This window comes from Bos mutus, chromosome X, assembly GCF_027580195.1.
Source record: "Bos mutus isolate GX-2022 chromosome X, NWIPB_WYAK_1.1, whole genome shotgun sequence".
Taxonomy (NCBI): Eukaryota; Metazoa; Chordata; class Mammalia; order Artiodactyla; family Bovidae; genus Bos; species Bos mutus.
In genome coordinates this window covers 18,558,024-18,585,098 of record NC_091646.1, presented here as the reverse complement: position 1 = coordinate 18,585,098, position 27,075 = coordinate 18,558,024, and the positions used below count along the sequence as shown (strand labels likewise).

At 41.5% G+C, this 27,075-nt stretch overlaps 1 protein-coding gene across 5 annotated transcripts in view; it reads right to left on the bottom strand.

The window, feature by feature from the left end:
* Nucleotides 1-512: 512 nt before the first annotated feature.
* The window catches only part of FGF13 (fibroblast growth factor 13), a 568,541-nt gene continuing 541,978 nt past the window's right edge, over nucleotides 513-27,075 (bottom strand). For all 5 annotated transcript variants that reach the window (XM_070365900.1, XM_070365897.1, XM_070365898.1 and 2 more), the window contains 2 exons: nucleotides 3,214-3,412; nucleotides 513-1,908 (listed from right to left, as the gene is read on the bottom strand). In XM_070365900.1, coding sequence (XP_070222001.1) covers nucleotides 1,772-1,908; nucleotides 3,214-3,412 — 336 coding nt within the window. In that variant the 3' untranslated portion in view covers nucleotides 513-1,771. The remainder of the gene's footprint in view (nucleotides 1,909-3,213; nucleotides 3,413-27,075) is intronic.

Genomic DNA, 27,075 nt, shown 5'->3' with positions numbered 1-27,075 from the left:
TTTTGAAACGTATCACAAATAAGATGGAGTGATGGATGGATAGATGTACAGTATAGTAGTATGTGAATATTTGAACACAGGTGTAGGTTTACCAGCATTCACTGTAACATTCTATTTTTAATTTATGGTTTGAAATTTTAATAAAAAAAGAAAATAGCTATGTTCAGTTCTCAGAGATGGAAAAGACTTGAGATATTTAGTCCCGTGCCTTTCCTCTATGGAAAGAAATGAGCATCAGAGAGGGGGAGATGACAGTGTGAACAGCAGGGTACTAGAATATAGATCCTTTTTTACAGTTCATCACTGAATGGGAATGAAAATTCTTCTGTTCCAGCCTGCAGTTCAAGTATAACAATTACACTTTTAAGAGTATTCATGCGAATATAAATCTCTAGACTGTAGATTATCTGAAGGCGGTGATCAGATGTACATAATTCAGTGTGTAACTCCAGTTTCTACCACAATTCACGGCACATAATGGACACAGTAAATACACGTTAAAGGATTTTTCTTTGAATGAATATAAAGAGTTTATTCGGTGCGTATCTGGGTATACAACAACAAATATTAAACAACTTTTTTTTTAAACTGTTTTGTGCACAGGACAGAAAACTGCCTGTACATGCTATGTCCACTTTTGGAACACAGATTTTAACAATTATTAATGCACAAAATCTTACATATCATGCAACTCTATGCCAAGATTCCAACTTTCTTCCATGCAACAGATATGAAGATCTAAATGGAAACCTAGCTAAGTCTTAAACACTTTTCCAGAAGCAGGTATAAGTATATGTTGTTTAGGGGTAACCAGTCTTAACATTTCCTTGTACACAATATTCACGTGCCAAATACAATGACAGAGGGACTCATACGTATACAGATAAGACATTTCTTATTTTAACAACACAAAAGACAACGTCACAGTTCCACAGTTACTGTCTTTACATAAGAAGCCACAATAATAGTTTAACATGATAACACAAATGGAATTAAGAGAAAACTACACTTGAGGATAATCTTTATTTTTAAGTAATCTTTACTGACTGGGGTTGACAACACAACACAACACAATTTCTACGCACAAAGTACAGCACAAGAACTTGACCAGAATACTATGAATCTAAAGGGGAAAAAATGGTAACATCATAAGAACCTTGAGCCTGAGATGCCAATTCAGCTTCAACCCTGAATTTGGTTGAGTTGGATTAAGTGACAGAGAGTCAATAGAACCATTGAATTTCAGAAATCATAAAACTGCAACGTAAAGAATACGTATGAATCAAGCATAGATAGAAAACATTAAGCCAAGAAAACAACACAGTTCACAGAATTTTGTTTGCCCCTACAAAACACGGAAGCAGTTAATTTTGTTCTGTTTTCTTTTTTGTTTGTTTTTGAAGAACAATGATGGTCTTTTCAATTGTCTTGGTTGGAGAGCAAATTTTTCTTAATCAGCATTAGTGCTGTGAAATGTTTTTGGTTTGTCTTCCCCTAAGCAGAGGTGAGATCATGAGAAAATTGGGCAGTCCTTCTCCCAGATTTAGTTCACTGATCAGGCTCGGCACTGTTTTTTTGCACAAGCTTGATCTAAATTATGGGGCTTTTGGATGGATGAGAAGGTTTGATGGCAGATTAGAATAGTGAACTCTGCCTTGTTTGTTTGGTAAACGTCATTGACAAATCTCAACTTTCGGGTGAAGGACTGCTAGAATTCAACAGCACCTGGAGGTAAGGTTCTGTTACAGAGCCCTTGTTTTGCCCTCACTGGCTACGTTGATTCGTTGTGGCTCATAGACTTGCCTCCGTTCAGCACGCCGGAGACACTTCTGCTCTTGGTCGGGGTCCCACTTCCAGATCGGGAGAACTCCGTGAGGTCATGCAGAGACGGCTCCTTGTACATGGCCACTACAAAGCATAGAGACATGGCGTCAGAGGCCATTGCACTGGCCCTCAGCTTTCCTTCTACCCCCTGGGCCTCTCTGCTGGAGGCCAAACCTGAGAAATGCTGCTTTCAAAGACTCAGTAGAGTCTTTGGACCAGATGAAGCAAAAGCCAGTCTTGGTACAGAGGTGTGTAGAGAATTCTAATGCCTTATTTCCATCACTGATGGTTTTATATGAAAAGTGAAAGTGAAAGTCACTCAGTCGTGTCTGGCCCTTTGCAACCCCATGGACTACACAGTCCATGGAATCATCTAGGCCAGAATACTGGAGCAGGTAGCCTTTCCCTTCTCCAGAGGACCTTCCCAACCTAGAGATTGAACCCAGGTCTCCTGCATTGCAGGAGGATTCAAGTAATCTGGCTCCAGAAAATGTGCTGTCAAAGGGCGCTGTGGTGACTTGACTGGGCAGACTGCCCCTCTGGTAAACTGCTCTTCTAACCTCGAGCCAGTAACCTCTTGAAGGGCTTGCTCTGCTTTGTCTGGATTTTCTATCCCCTTTCCACTGTGTCTCACTCCTTCTGTCATCCCTACTTCCTGTAGCCCATTCCTATCCCTCAAACTTTCTCACTTGCTCTGTGTGTGTGTGTGTGTGTGTGTGTGTGTGTTAGTTTCTCATTCGTGTCCAACTCTTTGTGACCCCATGGACTGCAGCCCACCAGGCTCCTCTGTCCATAGAATTCTCCAGGCAAGAATACTGGAGTAGGTGACCATGCACTCCTCCAGGGGAATCTTCCCAATCCAGGGATCAAACCCACATCTCCTGCATTGGAGGCAAATTCTTTACCAATTGAGCCACGATGGAAGCCCTCTCACTTGCCACCAGGCTTCTAATAATGACCGAAAAACAAAACTGTGAAGGAAAACTGTTGGGACAACATTGTTGGGCCCAAGGAGGTTTCCAATAAGTGTTAAGTGTGCACGCATTTGAGCATCTGTATTTCTAACTATTTTGGCCTATCTTGAGGTTCTTGGCTGTCCGGGAGTTAGCAATTAAGCTATTTCCACATAAGTAAGGTGTTACCACATGTAGATATATTGGGTTGGCCAAAAGTTCATTTGGATTTGGCCAAAATAAACTTTTTGGTCAACTCCCATCAGGAGATTAGATGTTCCCATCTACGCTTTAATGTTCTTTTTAAGTGTAAAATTTTACCAAATTTTTGTATAAATGCCTCAGGATGGAAGGATTAGGTTCCACTTTCAAAATAAAGGATTAATTTCCATACCGATACTCATTTCATCCACAGCTGGTATACTCTCGAGTTTACCTTTCAGTGGTTTGGGCAGAAAGTGAGCTGCAGGCTTGTTCTTCTTTACATGGTTTCCTTTCATGATCTCTCCTTCTTTGTTCAGACCCAGATACCACCCTCGGCCTGACTGCTGCTGACGGTATATCATCGATGAATATGTCACGTAATAATTTTCAAACACTGATTCTTTGAATTTGCACTCAGGTGTGAAATGTTCCTACAAGAAAAGTAAATAAACAAAAGCTCAATATTTACAGCTATGAATTTCATGGAGAACCATATGGTATTGCCCTTCAGGAGTTTAGGACATACTTTGTTAAAGCTTGTTAAGACTGGCATTCTATTTTAACAGCAGAAACTATTATCATTGGAAACTGAGACTATATATAACATTTCATGTGATGCTTTATAAAAAGCCCTAACTGCAAGGGCTACTGATCAATAATTAGCTCTCTTTGTAATAAGGTAATGGAAAACTGAGAACCAGTCACATAAGTGTAATGTATTGGACAAATAGAGGAGCCAAAGATTGAAGAGACAAGCATAACACTGTCACATGGAGCTTTGTTCCTTTCAAGATTAAATTTGAGAAATAAACATCTCATCCTTATACTTAATTTTCATAGATTGTCCAGTTACTATATGCTATAATTTTCAATCACCCCAGGCTGAAATCTGTGTTACAGTGTTACAATGCTGAATGCCTAGATTTTTAAAGAGATGCTACTAAGAAAGACTAACTTTCACTTTTAGATAAACTAAACTGAAATTTTCAGATCATTGGACCTTGACTTAAAAACAGAAAAAAAAAAAAGTCCCTCATCACCCCATCCTTGCCTTACAGTAACATTTCACACAAATCAATATAGAAGCAAGGAATTTACTTGCAGACATGAGAGAGCAGACATGAGAGAGCACCCCAGGGGATTTTGAACCTGACAATGTGATTTTCTGCCATGTACGTGACCATGTTTTCTTTGGACTTCCCCATACAAATGAAAGGTTCCTGACCCAACAGACTGTTTCTGAAAACAAACAAAACCAGAAAACCTTCTTTTAAGCTTTGCAATATGTGCATTATACAATAAATAGCTATGTAAAATATCCATTTGTAGACAATGAAATGAACAGCATATTTTAACCTCTAAATAATCTGCAGGGTGGCAGTGGGTCCACTTGGAGTCCAAGATAATGAGGAAAATGCTAAGTGAGTTTCCTATGACAGTGACACCAAGGATGCCCTTTGATTCTTGCTATTTTGCTGGGATCTTATCAGGAATAAGTTTTGATAAAACCTGAAAAAAAAAAAAAAACCCACCTTGCAACAAAATATTGCAATCTCTCCGGACACCTGTCCTTTGTGAACGATACTTACCTTCATTTTCATGTTAGGTAGCATTCCAAGCAAAGTATACTATCTGAGCAACAGTATCAGAGAATCACTTCAGCGAAGAGAGACAGATTCCTCAAATGAGGCAGCTTTTTTTCTTAATGTTAAATAATTGAACACTTTTCTTTTTTCTGGAAATCCACAAAATCTGTTTCACTCAGTAATTTCACTGGTTCTTCCATCTGGCTTCCAGAGCGCCTGGAACAGAGTCATCTTTTGGGATAATTTCAGCCTAGGGGCATACTTAGTAGAGACTCAGAAGACTCACACAAATTCAACCTACTCAAGAAGCAATGTACTTTGAAGGCAACTATCACAGGGTAGGAACCAAAGCGTTCTATTTATGGGCTGTGAACACTCCTCTTTGTAGAATTCTCAACATAGGGAAAGCCAAGGTATGCCTACAAAGAAATATGACTAAAATAGTCTCCACGTGTTCTCCAGGGATGAGCACGATTGCATAGAATGTTGGTTTAGCCTTGCCTAGAGTAAAATGACAACTCCATGTGGCATTTAAAATTCTCCACAATGTAGTCATTACCATGCCTTCAGTCTGTGCCTTTGTGCCTTTATAGACCCCATTCATGTCATTTCCTGGATCTCTCTACCAACTGGCTTTCCTGTCATTCCTCAAGGTTGAGCTCAAATATGACTGCCCCTGAAATCATATATGACCTCTCCTAAACAAAGCTAGAGGAGGTGATGCAATTCCAGTTGAGCTATTTCAAATCCTGAAAGATGATGCTGTGAAAGTGCTGCACTCAATATGCCAGCACATTTGGAAAACTCAGCAGTGGCCACAGGACTGGAAAAGGTCAGTTTTCATTCCAATCCCAAAGAAAGGCAATGCCAAAGAATGCTCAAACTGCCGCACAATTGCACTCATCTCACATGCTAGTAAAGTAATGCTCAAAATTCTCCAAGCCAGGCTTCAGCAATACATGAACTGTGAACTTCCAGATGTTCAAGCTGGTTTTAGAAAAGGCAGAGGAACCAGAGATCAAATTGCCAACATCCGCTGGATCATGGAAAAAGCAAGAGAGTTCCAGAAAAACATCTATTTCTGCTTTACTGACTATGCCAAAGCCTTTGACTGTGTGGATCACAATAAACTGTGGAAAATTCTGAAAGAGATGGGAATACCAGACCACTTGACCTGCCTCTTGAGAAATTTGTATGCAGGTCAGGAAGCAACAGTTAGAACTGGACATGGAACAACAGACTGGTTCCAAATAGGAAAAGGAGTACGTCAAGGCTGTATATTGTCACCCTGCTTATTTAACTTCTATGCAGAGTACATCATGAGAAACGCTGGGCTGGAAGAAGCACAAGCTGGAATCAAGATTGCCGGGAGAAATATCAATAACCTCAGATATGCAGATGACACCACCCTTATGGCAGAAAGTGAAGAGGAACTAAAAAGCCTCTTGATGAAGGTGAAAGAGGAGAGTGAAAAAGTTGGCTTAAAGCTCAACATTCAGAAAACGAAGATCATGGCATCTGGTCCCATCACTTCATGGGAAATAGATGGGGAAACAGTGGAAACAGTGTCAGACTTTATTTTTCTGGGCTCCAAAATCACTGCAGATGGTGACTGCAGCCATGAAATTAAAAGACGCTTAATCCTTGGAAGGAAAGTTATGACCAACCTAGAAAGCATATTCAAAAGCAGAGACATTACTTTGCCAACAAAGGTCCATCTAGTCAAGGCTGTGGTTTTCCCAGTGGTCATGTATGGATGTGAGAGTTGGACTGTGAAGAAAGCTGAGTGCTGAAGAATTGATGCTTTTGAACTGTGGTGTTGGAGAAGACTCTTGAGAGTCCCTTGGACTGCAAGGAGATCCAACCAGTCCATTCTCAAAGAAATCAGTCCTGGGTGTTCATTGGAAGGAATGATGCTAAAGCTGAAACTTCAGTACTTTGGCCACCTCATGTGAAGAGTTAACTCATTGGAAAAGACTCTGATGCTGAGAGGGATTGGGGGCAGGAGGAGAAGGGGATGACAGAGGATGAGACGACTGGATGGCATCACTGACTCGATGGACATGAGTCTGAGTGAACTCCGGGAGTTGGTGATGGACAGGGAGGCCTGGTGTGCTGCAATTCATGGGATTGCAAAGAGTCAGACACAACTGAGCGACTGAACTGAACTGACTGAAATCAGAACCGATGACACATATATTTGTGTTCCCAGGAACTCTTATCTCCATCTCTGGCATGGCCCCGTGACTCGGACATGTGCATGCTTGGCTCTGGAAGACAAGGAACTTGTCTTTTATTTCTGAATCTGCCTTTCAGCCATCAGTGACTGATCATATTGCCTAGTTTACTGAACACAGTAAACCATCCAGTTATTGTTTACAGCAGGGGTCCCCAACACCTGGGCCACAGACCAGCACTACTCTGTGGTCTGTTAGGAATTGGGCTGCAGAGAAGGAGGTGAGCAAGCGAAGCTTCATCTGTATTTACAGCCACTCCCCATTACTCACATTACTGCCTGAGCTCTGCCTCCTGTCAGATCAGCAGTGACATTAGATTGTCATAGGGGGGCGAAGACTACTGTGAAGTGCGCATGCAAAGGACCGAGGTTGTGCACTTCTTAAGAGAATCATCCTGAAACCATGCCCCGCTCCCTCCCCAGCCCTGTCTTTGGAAAAAACTCTCTTCCACGAAACCAGTCCCTGGTGCCAAAAAGATTGGGGACCGATGGTTTACAGGATTTGCATTGCAGAGGTTCAGATTGACGTATTGGAAATACCGGGATTCAAAAGTATCAACCCAGTAAGAAGTCTGCAGGGAATTTCCTGAATACCACAGAATGAAATCAGCTGTATGTAGATGGAGGCTGTCATTTCAGGGACAAATCCTGTTTGTGTGACTTCAAATCTGTTCAGAATAACAGATACTACACAGATACTGGCACCTCCAACATGCGGAGGAAAAAAAAAACAACTTGGCAATTGTTACAACTATTGGAAAATGACAAGGAAGGACTCAATGAACTGAATGCTCTGTCACATCCTGGCAATTTCTTAGTCATCACCACTAAATTTGGACTCAAGAACTCAGTAGAGAGGGAGGAAAATGAGGCCAAAAAAAGAATGTTGAAGCAACCAAAGCAGTGTTCTGTTCTCGGTGTGTGACACTGTCATTTTATCCAGTGCTGAAATGAGTAGGCAGAAGAGGCTTGATTTTTATCAAATGTGGAAAGATGTGAACATCCCACCCAACACAGGAAGGGCCACCAAAGGGAAGAGGGGTAGAGCTACATCTCTGTGTCTCAGCAGCGGTTCACAGAAATAATAGAAATCGGATTGAACCCTAACCAGAGAAGCCTTATTCACAGAATACCAAGTAGACCTCTGGCAAGCAATCAGTCTTTGATTGATCTGGAGATGATTATTATTGGTCTGGGAAAAAAGGTACCACAGTGGCCTTGACACTTAGTAGGCATGAAATAGAGGCAGCACTCACTGTACTCTGTATTGAATAGGCATTAGATAAATACTGGCTATCATAATAAATGAATTAAAAAGATGTCAAGCATTCCCTGCACAGCCACGAAGAAATTACTTGGCATGAGTACAAAAGAAAAGGTGCTTTATGTCTTCTAACCTTTCATGCATTGATTTCTCTTAAAAGTTGTTTACCTCTCTTGCATATCTATACTTATTTCAGAGGAATAATGTTAGTAAGGTTCAGAGGAATAACTCTGAAAAAAAATTCAATCTTTCTCAACTCTTTTCTGTAATCATCCTCTCTATTCCCCTTAAAGTTCAAGGTTAGTTTTTTCCTCAGTGATTACCTAACTTTTTTATCCACAGAATCCATACCAGTTAATGACAGTGATTATATTTTGAGTAAAGAATGAAAAATCTACATTTGCAGAATGAACAGATCCAGGAGCAAAACCTAACAGTACAATTATTTTTAACCAATTAATTCACTATTAAGGGCAATATAGGTCTTTGAAGGTTTACCACTAACAAGATGAAAACATCTGAAACCCTCAACATCAGGTCAATAGAGCATATTAGAGAATACTTAGAGCTACAGATGGTGATGGTCAGCTGCCCTCAGTGGGGCATATTAGACTTCCACACAGACTTTAACAATCAAGTGAATAAGGCATTCATGCAATCAATAATGCAGGATATACACAAAGAGCCCCCCAGATCCAATGGTGTGCTAGAAAGCAACTCTGTCCCAGAAGAAAGGCTCTGGACCTGGGATAGCAATTTACCCTGGTGCCTTGAGTTGCCTCTGGCACCAAGGGCACAGGATGGAGGGGATAAAATAGCTCTCTGGCCTCTTGGAGCTGGGGCCAGGTCAGAAGAAGCATGGGCTGTGATGGTAGCTTCCCGGAAGGGAGCCTACTAAGGGCCTCATCACTCCGCAGGGGATGTGAAGCTATATCCTCAAGAAAGTCAAAGTGTTAGTCATTCGGTCATGTCCGACTCTTAGCAATCCCATGGACTGTAGCCTGCCAGGCTCCACTATCCGTGGAATTCTCCAGGCAAGAATACTGGAGTGGGTTGCCATGCCCTCCTCCAGTAGAGCCATAACCCAAATGGCAAGAGCTCAAAACCATCTGTATATCATGTACATCATCTCCACATGCTAAACACGTCCACAATACCACAGTGCACACACCCATGGCTAAGTGCCTTCTTGATTAAAAGAAGTCATTGTGGGGGTGGGGGGTGGGCTTCTGTGGTGGTCCAGTGGTTAAGGCTTCACTTTCCAATCTGACAGGTATGCATTCGATCCCTGGTTGGGGAGCTAAGATCCCACCAGCCAAATAACCAAAACATAAAACAGAAGCAATATTCTAACAAATTCAATAAAGACTTTAAAAATGGTCCACATTAAAAAAAAAAAGTCATTTGGCAAACACACACCGTAATAGCAGCGTTTTCATACTTTTGCCCCAGCTTTTGTACTTGCAGCTATGCTACCAACCGACAGGGTGGCAGTGTTCTACTTGAGTTTGTACCTCACTAGGCTTTGAGGGGGAGAAGGCAATGGCACCCACTCCAGTACTCTTGCCTGGAAAATCCCATGGGTGGAGGAGCCTGGTGGGCTGCAGTCCATGAGGTCGCGAGGAGACGGACACGACTGAGTGACTTCACTTTCACTTTTCACTTTCATGCACTGGAGAAGGAAATGGCAACGCACTCCAGTGTTCTTGCCTGGAGAATCCCAGGGATGGGGGAGCCTGGTGGGCTTCCGTCTATCGGGTCGCACAGAGTCGGACATGACTGAAGTGATGTCCTTAGCAGGCTTTGAGGATTTAGGAATATCGTGAATGCTTTGAACACATTTCTCTCAAAAGAAATCTTTTTTAAAAGGGCAGTGCTGATTTCCTTGGATCTCAAGAGACCAGCAGAGTCTCCTTAGGTTGTCCATATATAAAATGGCAACACAGAGGTCCTAGGCTGTTGAACAAAGCATGAACACTGAATATAAGTTTTCGCACATGTAGACACTATGTGAACTGCACAAATCCTGGTAGAGATGAATGTGTCTCCATACATTTTGCTCTATTCACATGTCACATTTTTATTGGCATCATAGAACACAGAAAAACAGTGTATAAGTCGATGAGTGAGCATTTAAAGAAACTTTTAAAAATGAACTCAATAAAACATAATTTCTTCTTTTCAGCAAGTTCTAGAAACATAACTAATCTATCTCGCCCTTTACTTCTCTCACTTCCTTCTCTCTTCTGGCCACATTTTCAGTAGCCTGACGATCCAATTAATTTAACAATTACTGCCAAGAGCAAGGGTCACTCTTCTGATTCTCAGCCATGTTCTGATGACAATTATTTTCTAGATTTAAAGTTAGCAGCTTATACAAACAGGTCTGACTTGTGTGTGTCAATTATTCCCCAGCCTAATGAAAATAATATGCAGATTAACATTAGATTTTCAACTCTGTTTAAAAAAATAAAACAAAATAGAATCTAAAATATAAATCATACCCATAGCGGGTGACCCCGTAACTACCTATATTCTCTATATAAGCTTCCCTTCTATCGGTGATTTCAAAATCCAGGATTAATTATTATATTCAGGACTTTGATGTTCTCTCTCAGGGTATATTTGATGTGAATGAACTTCATTATTACTAAGATCAAAGCACGGGAAGGGAGAGGTTGGAGAAGAAGGAATCAATACTTAGCCAGTTCACTGTAGCTAAACAAAATTATTAATTCATGATAAACAGAGTTTGGTTTGTTCACTCAAATATTCCCTGGACTGTGGAATACTTGAGGGCAGCTCCGAGCATGGGGCCTGGCTTAGAGTCAATGATCAATATATATCTAATGAAATAAACAAAGAAAAGAATGGGATTTCATAGGAAGAGGACTTGGGAGATAGCTTATACAGGTCCAAAAAAGGGTTAAACGTGGTGGGATATGAATAGAGGGCTGTTTGAGAGGAGAGACTGACAAGTCAGAACTTGCCTGCCAGGGCAGAAAGAGTAGGTGATAAAAGGAGGAAAGCAGCCTACAGATAAATTCAATTTAAAAAACTGCAGAGGGAGGAGAGAAAGGGAAGGACGGAGGGAGGGAGACAGAGAGGAAGGAAGAGAAGAGGGACTAATAAAGACAAAACCGAAGCTGAAGCTCCAAGAATAAAGAGATTTTCTGGTAACCAAGATATAGGCATTAAAGTCATACTCTTGGTCTTTGGCTCTGCAAACAGCTAAAGACTGCAACTGAATTCTGTTCACTTGATTTCTGTAAAAAGGTGAGGAGGTGGGGTGGGGACCAGTCCTGCTGATCGTACTGGATGGTTGGACGAGGAGGCAATGAGATGATGTATGTGAAAGAAGCTCTGAGGATTGTAAAGCCCCATAAACATGAAATGTGTGATTACTTCTGATAATACATGCCCAGAAAACCAAGGTAAAATAAATACATTCTCTCTTCTTTTCAAGGTTCTTCTGCACTCTGGAATCAATTTCTAAAGAAAGGATCTGCCTATATTTGTTTTATTGCCATGGAAGGAGATAAATTCTGCCCCAAATGAGGACTGCACGTGAATGACACTCAGTGTTTAGCGTTCTCCTCCAAGCTTGGCTCCCCCAAAACTGTTTTGCTTCCTTCCATTTGTCATTTTGGTCTGCAGTCGGCTGAAAAGGCTGCAGTGCTTCAAGCCACAGCACTAAAGAGATGAAGTACTGAAAAATAGGCTTCATGAAATACCACGTCACAAAATGACTTCAAAGTACACGTGCTAACTGGCAACTGTTTGCAATGCAACAAATCATAATTAAGAATATGTACATGGGACTATTTCTCCTCATATGGTTATAGTGAAACTTCTCAGTAGCATTTTTGTATTCCAAGGTATCTAATAGACATTTTCATTGACCTTATGTTGAGTCCACAAAATAGGGCACCCCGGTATTGCCTTTCTTCAACTCTTAACAAACAAAAATGAAAAAAAAAAAAAGAAATTTTAACGAGATTGTCAAGCAATGGCTTGTATAAACAGAATTAGGATGCAGATATGACCACATTTTGGCCCTGGGGTTCACTGAGTCCTTTGTATTGGCTTGTTCTAGATTTTCATCTATTTCTGTAGAACAGTCTCATGAAATATTGAATTTTACAATTCGTTTTATAAAATACACAGAAATAAGCTAGAATAAAGCAGGAATCAAAACAAAAACACTGCATCCCTTACAGAGCCTAAGAAGGGTGATTTTTGTTGTGGTTAAAAATAAATGATTCTTTTAAAAAAAAAGAAAAGAAAAAAAAGACCCTAAGGCCTCACTCAGCTCCAAACCTGGTCAGCAGATACATTCTGAAATGGAAGTAACTTGCTGAGGTTTGTGATGAAGAAGTGGGATAGGCCACACATCTCCAGGGCTGTGTGATTGGTCCAAGACAGTGTCAGTCTGGTCCAAGCCTTGCAGAAGAATACAGATTGGCTAGGAATCCAATTAGGGAGCAGAAGAGAGATTTCATTTTACATAAGATATTACAGAGACTATGTGGCCATCACACTTTCTTTAAAAATCTTACTAGATTAAATCTTACTGCTGAACAAAAATCTGTGCATGGAAAAGCATTTTTTTTCAAGTGAAGAACACTTCTCTAAAGTAACTTTCTCCAACTTTTTTTTGTCTATGATGTGTATTAACGCGCAGTGTTGGTTTTTCTTATAAGCAGGGCTGAACTATGTGCTTTGAAAGGGGAATCAAATATCAGATATGATCTCTAAAAATAAACTTTCCTGTCTTTTGGCTGGTTACTGGAATTAATCTGTGACTATTAGCTAGCTATTCTCCATTACTGTGATGCTTTCTAATTTGTGGCAGGATTCTTCTGTAGAAGAACTTCAGAAAGAAAAGTGAAAGTGCTAGTCACTCAGTCATGTCTGACTCTTTGTGACCCCTATGGACTGTAGCCCACCAGGCTCCTCTGTCCATGGGATTCTCCAGGCAGGAATACTGGAGTGGCTTGCCGTTCCCTTCTCCTGGGGATCTTCCTGACCCAGGGATCAAACCCAGGTCTCCAGCATTGCAGGCAGATTCTTTACCATTTGAGCCACTGGGGAGTCTTCAGAGCAGGATCTAAACCCATCAGCAAGAGAATGACTTTGGAAGAATTTGTAGTCACCAAGCGAATAAACTTTTAGGTTGTATTTTAGATAGCTCTTCTAAGCTTCTGCCCAAATGTTCAAAGCCTGGGAACTGTGAAAACTTTCCCTAGACATCCAACAAACTGTCATGCAAAGAAGAAAGGTTCTTTCTGCATAGATCAACTGAAAAAACTCTGGCAAGGTAGGTGGCCTATTAAAACTAAAATTGTACCCAGGTGGGTGCATCTGGCCACTGTGAGGGTGGTAATTCTGATTTGTGTTGGATAGTGGTTGAGTTAGATTTGATAGGGTCTATCTCTGCAGAACAGAGTCATTTACAATAGCCAGAAGTCTACTTCTTCAAAGACTTTCAGAGAAGACTTCTTATCTTTTCTCTTGCACAGGTAGCAAAGCAATGCCTCTGCTCAGAAGGAAGTCACTAATATGTGCTTTCCACTGCAAACCAGAAAACCTGGAGTCACAGGGCAAGGTGCAAAGGCCTCATCTATAAACCAAGGATGAGAAAGATGTCATAGAAGGCTATGGGACAACCACATCGCATAACACCTGCAAACGACTTCTGGGGATAGGAAATTGTACAGAGTCCTGTTTCCACGTAGAGAACGCATTTCCACTAACATTTACCCCTTGAAAGGAGATAATGAAAGGATGCCTGTGACAGTCACTTACCACGAGTCTGAGTGGTATGATTATTCACTAACCGAAGACTCAGATGGAAGAATCCATTCTCACCTATTCCTTACTGAGAGCCTACGGTGCACCGAGCACTGTGGGAAGTCCCTTTGCCTATATAATGATCTAATTTAATCTCAAAAGCAGGTCTCTGTATGAGCTTCAGAATGGAATGACCTCCCTGTGGCCTGAGAGAGGAGTTCTCCCACCTCACAAGGGAGAAAAACCACAGGAAAGAAGCCCTTACTAAGCCACTCCCTTATGAACTCCACTGCAAGTGCACCCTTTCACCCCAACAGTCACTGTCTAGACAAGTGCTGTGATGTCAGTTCTCCTCTAAATGAATAGTTCCAGTGTTGGCTGAAGGGTCAGTCTTTCCTCCGATTCGTGTGTCCTGGCTCTCTGAACACCACAGAGCTTCGAACCTGCCACATCAACTTTCCAGATTTCTGACTTCGGGCAGCTGACCTGGGCTCCGATCCTGAATTGCTAAGAGGAGAATAGCAACACGTGCCTCCCAGGGAGGACTGCAGAGAGCACGGAAAGCAGCCAGCACACATGGGGGTGCTCACAGACTATAGGGTCCTTGGCCTTGCCTTACTTTCCTGTTCGTGTGATAGACAGGTCAATGCAGTCTCCTCCCCACGACCATCCCAACTTCAAACTGATCAGGGAGTAGAGAAGTGCCTTGCCAGTTCACAGAGCTTCAAGTTACACATGAACTATATGGGTGAGAACTCCTCTCGTTAGTGATTCCTTTGCAAGGGTGGCAATGCACTCATCTTTCATTTGGGGCTTAAAATATCCTAAGATTCCAAAATTTGAATTACTGTAATGTGTATCAGTGAACCTGCATGATATTAAAGAGATTTGTGAAATAATCCAGTATTAATGGGCCAAGTGATATTTACACATCTCATTTTAATTACCATGCCACAAAAGTGCAACATGACTATTCCATTTCTTTTGTTCTAAACCACTGTTTTGCTAGTTCTACTTTCATCATGTAGGTTACTAATAACAACAATCCTGAAAACTCTAATAGCTCCTTATGTTTAAGCAGCAACTACTTTAACAGTTTCCTACAAATGCTTCAATAGTTAATGACATTCGAGTGACAGATAAGGGACATTTTTATAATGATGACAATAAGAAAGGTAATGATTACAATGGATTTGGTAGACTTTTTTTTTTTTTACAGTTGAAGAAATGAAACCAGAGATATTAATGCATTGGAATCTGGCTTTCACACTTTCATTTAGAGAATGAATCCAGAGCAGGGAGGCAACTCCTTCTAGAGGAAGCAGGAATCTGTTTAAGGTAGCCGGTGTTGACATGCGTGTGTGTATGTGTGTGCTCAGTCACTCAGTCCTGTCTCTCTGCAACTGTAGCCCACCAGGCTCCTCCATCCATAGAATTCTTCAGGCAAAAATACTGGAGCCATTTCCTTCTCCAGGGGATCTTCCCAAACCAGGGATTGAACCCACATTTCTTGCATTGACAGATGGATCCTTACCACTGAGCCACCTGGGAAGCCATGTTGACGTGCGAGAGACCCTTATTTTCAGGCAACTTGATCTCTAAGATGTTTCCAGAGCTGAAAAACACCGAGGACCCAGCAGTGCTAACTGGCCCTGGGCTGCAGAGGAAAGGAATAGCTTTAACTCAGAGCACAAGTCAGTCCTGCCAGGCAACATTCCATGAATCTTAAGTAATGTGTCCATGGAACATTCTCTTAGTTTATGCCATGAAAACTTGATTCTTCTATGGCAAAATATTCATGTCTGAATTTCAGTACATTTGAGTGCTGCTTTTCTTTTCTTTTCAGGGACCTCTCTACACTCAAGAGTTCTTAGGGGATGACCCCAGAGAACTTTTACTGACATTAGCCTTCTGCCTCTTTAGGTGCTACTGCTGCTGCTGCTGCTAAGAGGTGGGTAACTGATATAGCAAAATAGAAATCAGCCTGATCGGAGTCCTGTGTCTGTATGTCTTTGCGACCCCATGGACTGTAGCCTATCAGACTCCTCTGTCCACGGGATTTTCCAGGCAAGAGTGCTGGAGTGGATTGCCATTTCCTTCTCCAGGGGATCTTCCTGACCCAGGAATCGAACCCTGGTCTCCTGCATTGCAAGCAGACGCTTTACCATCTGAGCCACCAGGGAAGCCCTCTCAAGAGACAGACAGACGTAAAAAGAGAAGCGGGAGTGGGGCAGACAAAGAGACAGAGAAAGACAAGAAGAAGTGAGAAGAGAAAAAGTCAAGGTGGCAAGTTCTTCTTTTTCCCAGTTCTATAATCCTGAGGCCTTTGAGAAATGCCTGCCGTTCCCCATCCGGACTCCACCCACCCCCACCGTACATGGAGAGGGTGAGAAAGTGAGCCATCTCTCTTGTTGGAGAAAATCTGTCTCCTGTCCAAATTCCAGGTTGTGCTCAGACCTCAGGGTAAAATCTGAGAAGTCACCCAGGGCAGGTTGTTCTTCTGTAAAGTCATCATCTATAGAGGAGCCTGATAAACAAATAAACCTATTTCTTCCTAGAGATTTTCCTCTGTGGAAAGCACATCCATCTCTGAAGGAAAAGAAAAAGGAAGTCCAGGTCTTTGGAGAAACTCAGGATTAGTATAAAGTTCATTAAAATAAGACACTTTGATATATGAATGTTGTTATCATAAAGTGAATTATATTTTCATAAGAGGGACGTAATGTTCAGATGTGTAACTATGGCGCAGTAAACAAGACAACAGTTCCCTATTTATGACCAAAATCTTGTCACCTGTGATGCTGTTTATGCTCCTCATCACCTGATACTATTGTTTGAGAGAAACCACGGTGGAAAACGAACGCTTTACAACAGTGTTTAGACCGAGTATCCAGCTACAATTTATAAATGAGCTTTCAGTAGCTTAGATTAAATTAAATTTGGTCTGTTCTGGATTTCCTGAAATACTGCAGCATTTTTAGATTCATTTTTTAAAAGGGTTTTGATGTCATTCAATTTTGAAATAAATACAGTTCTTTATCAAAATATGAAATTCCAATTTTCAAATATTTGTTACCTAAGTATTACCAGAGTTGAAAACACAAGGCAAGGATACAATATAAACTATGAGAATATATCAAGATGATTAATATTGCATAAGCTTTGCACAACCATCATCTATTTGGAATAATTTTCAGCTTTCATTTTCAACAGTGTAGACTGTTAAAGCATTTGCATGATAATGCAAAATACATAAATTATCCCTGCAGGGAACACTTAAAACTTAAGGTAATTATATAGCATAGAAGTGATTTCAAAGAACTCCAACAAAATAACAAATAATTCTACAGTCACCCTTTACAATGCTTATTATTCTGTTATCAGTGATCTTGACCACTAAAGTCCCTTTCTTTACAATTGTATTTACATTATCAATTCTTACTTTGTTCTTTTACCATCAAGCTCTTACAGCTGGCCCTGAAAATTTGCATGCTGTAAAAGCTGAACTAGACAGCTAGTAGAGATGAATTCCCCAGTTATATTCATGCTGTGAACAGAACCATAACACTCCCTTAATATATCTTATCATTGCACTTTTATACTAAACACGAATCCAAATCAAGTCCTATTTTTTACATTCCTCCTGTTTAAAATCTTTTAATGGCTCCCTGCTGCCTACAGGATAAAATCCAAAACTCCCTGGCCTGGCGTTCAAGGCCCTCCATAATCTCACACATGTGTTCCTACAATTCTAGCATAAGATTCCTCAACTCCAGCCAGATTGGAGAAATAAGGCCAGGACCAAAAGGAGCAGAGCTTTTTCTTATGAATGGAAAAATATCTCCTCCAAACCAATTAGTATGCTTTAGAGGCTGGGATATTCACTGTGATTAGAGAGAATTACTGCGTCACAGGGAATATATAACTAATCTCTCCTGGGTTTCTTAGGCTCTGCATTATTCTTATTTTTTAAATTCAAAGAAAATGTCTTGCACTTCTGGAACATCCCAGCTACCTTGTGTCTCGGTTCTGCACCCTGTGACTTAGCAGGGGCTGCCCCCAGGTATGAAATTTTCTGGAGGCCACTTGGTAATAACCGGTAGCTCTTCCTTTCATGGCACAAAGAGAAAAGAGAGTCAAATGTCAGCATGTCAGGAACCTCCAGGCTCAGCTTCAGCCAGAATGCAAAAGCACTTTACAACTGACTATTTCTGAAGACTTTTCACAGTATTGAGGAAAAGGGTAATGAAATTGTATCTGAACAGAAGGAAGCTAAATTATTTATCTCATACTAATTTTTACCAGATGGCTGGTGATGAAAAATCTATACTGGCAAATCTGCTGTATATATTAAAGATAATCAAGGGGGCTAAAACTTTAAATGGTCACAATATATTTGGATTTAGTTTTATGGCTCCTATTGATTCCATACATAGGTTCTTCTAAGTGCATGCGAATGGGACACAATAAATCATATCATCAAATCATTAGGAGCTGCATCTTCTATTCATGAATCACATCAGCACTTGGATTATGTCTCTTTTTTTTCTTAAACCTGTAGAAAGAATACATTTGGGATGTAGCCACACAATGTTACCCTACCATATCCCTCTGCATCAGGAGGTTGCAAATGACACTCCTTCCCCAAGAGAAAGAGGAGATCACAGTCCTCAGAAGGAAATTCCCTCACCAAGCTTCCAGTAGAACCAGTTAAATGCTGACTTCTGATGACAATAAACCATTGAGGACTGGAAGGGAGATAGGGTGTACCAGATGTACATCCTTTTCTGCTCAAGTAATGTCTCTAGGGAGCGGGTTGTGTGGGTTCAACATTCAATTTGGGCCTGTCATGGATCCATTTCCTCTCTGTTCTGAAGCCCACTACTGGAAAAAGCCCACCCTTGTTCTTTGGTTGACTCTCAAACGCCAATTGTTCAGGAAAGGCTAGAATACATTCGATAACATGTGCTGGTTCATATCAAACAAAGCACGTTCACATGTGCCAAGCCATTTGTTACTATTCTCCAGGTAAAGCAGGTAAAAGTGCTGGCCCTGGCAAGGAATTGATGTGTATACCAAATCCCAATGTATGATTCACCTAGTGAGTCAGAGCTCTGAGCAACATCTTTATACAATGTATGAAGATGAATTGTCTTACATATCATTTTATGGGAGTTACATGCCTTCAAGTCAATGAAGACTGTTTGAGTGCCTACCATGTGCACTGTTTTTCCTAAACTAGATGCCGATACTCATGGTGCTTTAGCACTTTTGGCAGAGCAGCTGCTGTCCCCCAACAGTTGTCCAAAGAGGACTTTTGGAGCTGCAATCAGAACTCATACAGTGCCCCAAGGTGTGTTCTTATGGTGAGAGACAACAGGTCAAAATTGAGTTCTGTAGTCTACAGTGGTCAAGCAAGATACAGACCTACTGTGCATTCTTCCCACTATGACAACCTGATTCAGCATTTATTTCATTTGCAAAAGATTCATTTAGTCATTTAATCTGTTATAGTTAAATGTTCTACTGTCAGCAGCAGCAGCAGCAGCTAAGGAGTTACCAATTGCTCAAAAATTGTGGCGATCCGGGGTCAAGGTACAGATTAGAATGGCAATAGCTGATCAGATCAGATCAGTCGCTCAGTCGTGTCCGACTCTTTGCGACCCCATGAATCGCAGCACGCCAGGCCTCCCTGTCCATCACCAACTCCCGGAGTTCACCCACACTCACGTCCATCAAGTCAGTGATGCCATCCAGCCATCTCATCCTCTGTCGTCCTCTTCTCCTCCTGCTCCCAATCCCTCCCAGCATCAGAGTCTTTTCCAATGAGTCAACTCTTCACATGAGGTGGCCAAAGTACTGGAGTTTCAGCTTTAGCATCATTCCTTCCAAAGAAATTCCAGGGTTGATCTCCTTCAGAATGGACTGGTTGGATCTCCTTGCAGTCCAAGGGACTCTCAAGAGTCTTCTCCAACACCACAGTTCAAAAGCATCAATTCTTCCCCGCTCAGCCTTCTTCACAGTCCAACTCTCACATCCATACATGACCACAGGAAAAACCATAGCCTTGACTAGACAGACCTTTGCTGGCAAAGTGATTTCTCTGCTTTTGAACATGCTCTCTAGGTTGGTCATAACTTTCCTTCCAAGGAGTAAGCGTCTTTTAATTTCATGGCTGCAGTCACCATCTGCAGTGATTTTGGAGCCCAGAAAAATAAAGTCTGACACTGTTTCCACTGTTTTCCCATCTATTTCCCATGAAGTGGTGGGACCGGATGCCATATGTAAAAACAAATCCTTCAGAATCACACCAGAACGATCAAAGTTGCCACTGTGATACTACCTCAAGGAACATAGAACCCCTACATTCTATGATTAGCCAAACTCGAGTCAATTTAACCTAGTAACCAACTGCAAGTGATATTATATTGGCATATATAAGTTATCTTATATTGGCATCATATGCCAATATAAGATAACAAGGTTCCGTCGTTAAAACACCTTCCTGCAGGGCGAGGTTACTAGTACTCTAACCGCCAGCAACAATATGCTGTAAACACATTTTGGTGTCGCTGAAGTTATACTTTCTGCAATTCTGATCTATTGAAAGAATGGTTTCAGAAGCAAGGTATTTGTGGAAAAATCATAAGGAAAAGGCACGAACAGGTAGGCTGTAAGCTAAGTGACCAGAATAAAGGACAGTACAGGGACTTCCCTGGAGGTAGAGTAGCTAGGACTCTGAGCTCCCAATGTAGGAGACCTAGGTTCCATCCCTGGTCAGGCAACTAGATCCCGCATGCCACAACTATGACCCAGCAGAGCAAAAAAAAAAAAAAAAAGACAGTACAAATACTCCTTTGAGTAAACACTAGCAGAGTTTCAAGTCTCAGAGCTTTGGGGTGACTCCATAGGCCTTGCCCAGTTGTCACAATCTTTGCAATTGTTCTAGCATTAGAAAGAAACAGGCGTGACAGATCAAACAGATGTGAAACCATCAGCACTTTGGTGTTTACCTTTGCACCAACACCTCAAATCACGCATGTGGCTCCAATGAGAAAGCAGAGATGGGGTGCACAGAGCAACCCGTCAAGGAAGGACAGATGTACACACCAAGTCCGTGTGAGAACAGCAGATTACATTTTGTCTTTTTAGCAACATTAACTCTCTGTTCTTCTAAATAGTCTCAATGAGTATCCACAGTTGCTTATTGTATTTTGAATGAGCAATAATAGGATTGATTTTTCCCTGAGCCTGAGTCACAGCCTGGTAGTAAATTAGGTGCTCAGGAAGGTGTGTTACTTCCTTGAGGCCACTGAGCCATCATTTAAGGCATAATACACTTGCTTTCGTTTGTGAAGATGCACTGACTCACTTCAGTAGGAGTTGTTTTTCCTGCACTGCTGACGGCTGAGTTAAAGGAATGTACTCTTTTTTTTTTTTTCCCCTCCTTACAGTATGGATGAGATTGCCTGGGCTAAGAACACATTCTTGCCACCTGTATTTTGACCCTCGGAGCAAATGCCCATGATTTTTGGTTAAAGTTTGAGGTTCAATCTGTAGCTGCAGAACAGAGTCTGTGAGCACCGGGGGGAGATCATAGATTCCTCCAGAGCATCCTCTAATTGTCTTAGCTGGTCACTAATGCCAGAAAAGCCATCCTTGTGGTAAAACATTAATTTACAGCATAAGGCAAATCGTGTCACTCCACTACTCAACACGCTCCAATGACTTCCCTTCTCACTTAGAGTCAAAAGCAAAGTCCTTACCTTGGACAATAAAATCATCCGTTATCTGATCCTGGCTACTTATCCATTCTCATCTCTCACTTGCCCATTTTTTGTTTGTTTGTTTCTTTGTTTCCACTTTATGTCAGTCACACTGGCTTCCTAGCTTGTCCCATGAATATGCCAACCATATTCTCACCTACTTTGCGACCCCATAGACTATAGCCCTCCAGGCTTCTCTGCCCATGGGGATTCTCCAGGCAAGAATACTGGAATGGGTCGTCATGCCCTTCTCCAGGGGATCTTCCTGACCCAGCGATGGAACCCAGGTCTCCTGCATTGCAGGCTGATTCCTTACCATCTGAACCACCAGGGAAGCCCTATTTTCACCTAAGGGCCTTTGAATTTGCTGATACGTCTATCAATAATTTTTTTCCTTTAGACAGTCATCTGAACCCTTCCTTCCCGTCCATCAAATCACCTTAACAGAAAGGCTTTCCCTGACGACTCTGCATGAAAGTTGTCCCTATCTCTCAGCACACCCTTGTCCCTCAAACCCTGCTTGTTCATTCTCCAAAGCAAATTATATATGAATTTGTTTATATTTGCTGTCTGTCTAACCCCTCTAGAACATAAGCTCCATGAGGACAGGGACTATGTTTTGTTCATTGTTGTATTCTAGAACCTGGAACAGTGCATCAAGCTCTGTATTCATGCCATAGAAATGTGCTGAGTGAATAGATGGATGAATTCTGGTGGCCTGAAAAGTTGAAAGGAAGGTCTCTGCATAAGTATTAAGGAATTAGATTTGTCATAAAATGATGTTTCAGCTCCTTTGAGGTACAGTTATCAGGGCTTTCATTTTCACTGTGGTTACGAGCTGCATTATAATTATAAACCAGCATCTCTACGTAGATAAACAGAATAAACCTTTGCTAACACTCTTTTGAGCTATACATGAAAGGCTATTCATAAAAAAAGGGTAGGTCAAGATGAAAGGAAATAGCTAAAAAGAATAATACCTTTGAAAAGTATGCCAATAGGTAATTAATCATTAAAAGCAGCAAATCCTGATGGCTAGTAAATTTCAAGGGCTTATCTCAGTAATATATGAAAGTGCAATCTTCTCAACATATTAGAAATGTCAGTTCATTGTACTGAACAAAAGAATAAATGAAGAATATGTCTTTCAAGAAGATGCTATTATTTTTGATGATTTCATCAAAAGTTTCACAAAAATTTAATGTATTTAGAATACATCAAATACAGATTAGAACAGTAAAATATCAAGAGGAGTTTAGTCAGGGGCCCAGTGCTTCACTCTGATGTGTTTTCATGGGGGTTTTACACCTGGTGTGACTTGTGCTTCCATTGCTCTGCACAGAGCCCAGGCGTCTCGGGCTGAACAGGTGCAGTGTAGAAGGGACCACATCTCATGTCCTTGCCGTGGACCACATTTTGTCTGCCACTGACCAAAACAAAGAAGAATTTCTGAAGAAAGAGGAATGTTGAAGAAGAAAGAAATGCCACAACTTGCTAATTAAGTACAAGGGAACAGGAAAACCACTTTGGCGTGCCATACTTTAGATGTTGTTTAGAGACAGGAAGAATTTGAAAGGAAGCATTAGGTGAAGGAGAAGGAAAAAAGAATGGTTTCTATTTGGACCCACTTTGCACAAATAAACCTCAAAATCTGTCAATAGCAATAAATGCAAATCAGGCCACTGTTTCACTCACTGGACGAGCGTGACTATGTGAAGCAAGTGTGAACATCAGGACGCCGCTGCAATGTGCCTGGTTTAACATGGACTCAGAAGGAACTTTATCTAACCAAATGCCTGGGATGGTTCTGCCAGTAGCAGAAGTTCAGGGCCGTGATCCAGGTGTAATGAAGAGGTTTGGCTGTATTCCCTGGGAGATAGTCTCTTTTGGATATAAACTAATGGACTAGATACTGGAACCTTATAAAATAAAGCAACATACATATTAAGCCTCTAGCAGTTCTTTTTATGGAAATTGGTTTTTAAGATATGCTGACTTCAGTCAAACGTCTTGGCTTGTTGATTTTGACACACTGGGAAAAGGAAAAGTGGATAAACAATCTTAACTAAAGGCTGATGGCAAAGACCAGCCCAGAACTGTTGTCCTTTCCAGTCTTTTCTTCTTCATTGAATGTTCTATATTAAGGCAACTTTGTGCCCTGGTTGAGAAACTAGGTTTTCAAGTCAAACAGTGGCAGAGCACAAATTAGAACCCAGCTCTGTCTAATTAGGTAAATTTGGGTAACTACTATGACCTCTGGCCTTAGTTTCTTCATCTTTAAATGGGGGAAAATAAGTTTCTTCATAGGGTTGTTGGGAGGATTAAATAGGTTAAGATTTTCACAGGACTCCCTTAATAAGGAAGAGAATTTTCTAAAGCGAATGTTTTAAATTCAGGAATGAAAGGCACTACTGTGGGACACTGGCATTCATATAAAGCACAATTACTTTGTGCTTGAATAAAACATCGGGGCAGTGAAAGCTGCTAACCAAGTCATGTCACTTCTCTGCACAAGTCACAGTGGGACTGACAATCAACTGGCGTCTGTAGTCTGCATCAATTCTGCTTCCGGGGTTGGGGGCGGAGGGGTTGGTTTAGGTGTTTGGCTCAGAAAATAGGGTGGTGGCAGGTACTAAAATTCAGTAAAGTCATTTCTGGGGTAAAGTCTGTTTTTCTTTCTATCCTTAATCAGTCATCCTTCAAGCAGAGGTTAGGATTGTCTTCCTCCCAGAACTGAAACAATGAGTTGTTAAACATCTGGCTAAGAAATCCCTGGGGGGTTTCTCTGGCATGCTCTGCCACTCCTCTGCTCTTTCTCAGCTTTTCAGGAGTGAAGCCACTTCTCCTGTTGCCAGGCAATGAATTCCAAGAGCTTAATTTGGATGGTGACTACTAAAAATGCATCTAAGTGCACCTTCTTGCCTACATCCTAGTTCCTAGGCCTTTCTTGTTTTGTTAACATCCACATTTAAAAATACCGTTCAATGCTGCACTGCAATGGTGATCTATCATGATAGTCTTCATCTGCTAGTGCTCAGGTATTTGTGAAAAAGGGACCTGTTAACAGTTTAAAGTCTGTTTCTTCCAATTAACTCTAAGCTCAGAGAAAGCAGGGACTGTGTTTGCCAAGTATCAGGAAATCACTGGATTACTGCTTGGATGGATGGATAATGGATGGATGGAAATATGTATACTACAGGAAGCTATTATGAGAGAAGCAGAAGGACTAAAGATCTAAAAAGAGCAAGAAATATATCCTTACTAACTAGCTAAAGGAAAACAAAAAGGAGCTCAGATTAGGTGTATAATTTGGTGAGACAATCAATAGCAGGTGGAAAAAGTGAAAAAAAGAGGGTTAAGATAGCCTAAGAAGGGGCTACCAGGGTTGATCTGCAAGTGTGAGGGTTACCCGAGAGGGGAAATGCCTTTTAGAGGCTGCTCCTTTAACCAGATTGTAGCCAATCAGTATCAATATTACTTAATGACGGTGAAAGGATAATTACTTAGTTCAGTTCAGTCCTTCAGTCATGTCCGACTCTTTGCGACCCCATGAACTGCAGCACGCCAGGCCTCCCTGTCCATCACCATTACTTAGTATCCAATGAGAATAACTATACTTAATATGCATTCATTCAGCAAACATTTACTGAACATGTACAATGTGCATGAAAAGTTGAGACACTAAGCTAAGCACTAGGGCTGCAGCAGTGGATGAGACATGGTTGTTTATGGAGTTTACAGTCCAGTTAAAGAAACAAGAGAGAGAAATGCTCAAGTACTGCTGGCAAGGTGAGTACTGAAGTAGGAATAACCATAGCGCCCTATGGGATCTTGGAGGACACACTGTCAGCTATCCAGTCAGGGAAGGAGCTGCGGTTCGGCAAAAGCCTCTCAGACCCAGGTTCAACAGCCATTTTATCCTAAGGGCCACTAGAGAGGCTCAGTCACAACCCTGAATATTTGATAACATGTATAGGGCTCCTCCAACTCAACAGGAGGGAATCTCATTTGGAAACCCCATAGATGTTGGGAGGGAAAAGAGCTGAGTTGCCTTGGGAAGTTTTCTAAGAAGGCTTTCTCTAGCCTGCAGTGGCTTCTCACAGCTAACAGCAATAGAGAATAAGAACCATCCTGCAGCACGATTTCTTGGTTACCAAGGAGTTCACCTGAGCTTGTTGGAGGGATTGAGCATCATACCTTGGGATTCTCATGACAGCCGGTGAATGACCACACTTGGAATAGTGATTCCACATTGCCAGTGGGTCTAACACTGGTACCTCTTCTGGCAGATGCCAGCAGGTCACTAGCTGAATGCTGGAGGGTAAAAATGGTTTTTAAAAATGACGGGGGTATAGGAAACACAGCCTTCTCTGCCATCCTCCATGGAGGCACTACTAAAGTGTAAGAAAAATGACAGGTGGAGAAAAAACAGATACAATGTCCAGGAAAACAGAGACGGCTGGGCAAGCCTAATTTGGGAACATGGCAGGGCATCTTAACCATGGACATGCCATACATAGAAAGGAAGAAAGTGCCAGCTATGGGCATTGCTAAGGCCTAACCTGACTGACAATGGAGTATTTAATGACCCCTGTTGAAGCTTTTCAGAAACGATGGCATTTATAGATCACCCGTGTGCACTGTGAGCTCCATTCCCAATTATTGGTAAAATGACTTATTTCTATTGTTCCCCCTGAAAGAAGCCTTGTTCTTAAGGAATTATAGGAAACCAGTCTTAACAAAAACAAAGCTAATTAACTGGCTTAGGTTAATGGATGGCCAATGGGCAGGGTACTGTACTAGATTCTTAGGAATGAATGAAAAGACTTAGTTGAATCTTTGCTTTTAACTTTGACCCCCTAGGGTCACATTTATTATGAATAAACACAACCCATTAAAAATCACTAACTGACAGATTAGGCATCTATATGACTCCATCTACTATTACAATATTACTACCACGCCATATTCTTCAATGATCTTACTAGAACCTAACACAGATTTATCTCTGCTGCTGCTGCTGCTAAGTCGCTTCAGTCGTGTCCGACTCTGTGCAACCCCATAGAAGGCAGCCCACCAGGCTCCCCCGTCCCTGGGATTCTCCAGGCAAGAACACTGGAGTGGGTTGCCATTTCCTTCTCCAATGCATGAAAGTGAAAAGTGAAAGTGAAGTCACTCAAGTCATTTCCGACTCTTAGCGACCCCATGGACTGCAGCCTACCAGGCTCCTCTGTCCATGGGATTTTCCAGGCAAGAGTACTGGAGTGCCATTGGCTTCTCCGAGATTTATCTCTAGCAGGCACCAGAAAGAGCTGATTTAAAGACGGACATTTGCCTTAACCCCTAAAAAGCCGGTAGTAGGCTTTCACTCAAGCCACATGTGTATGCACAATCTATTTGAAAACATTTCAAAACTTGGACCCAGTGTTATATTGATACAATTGTATTA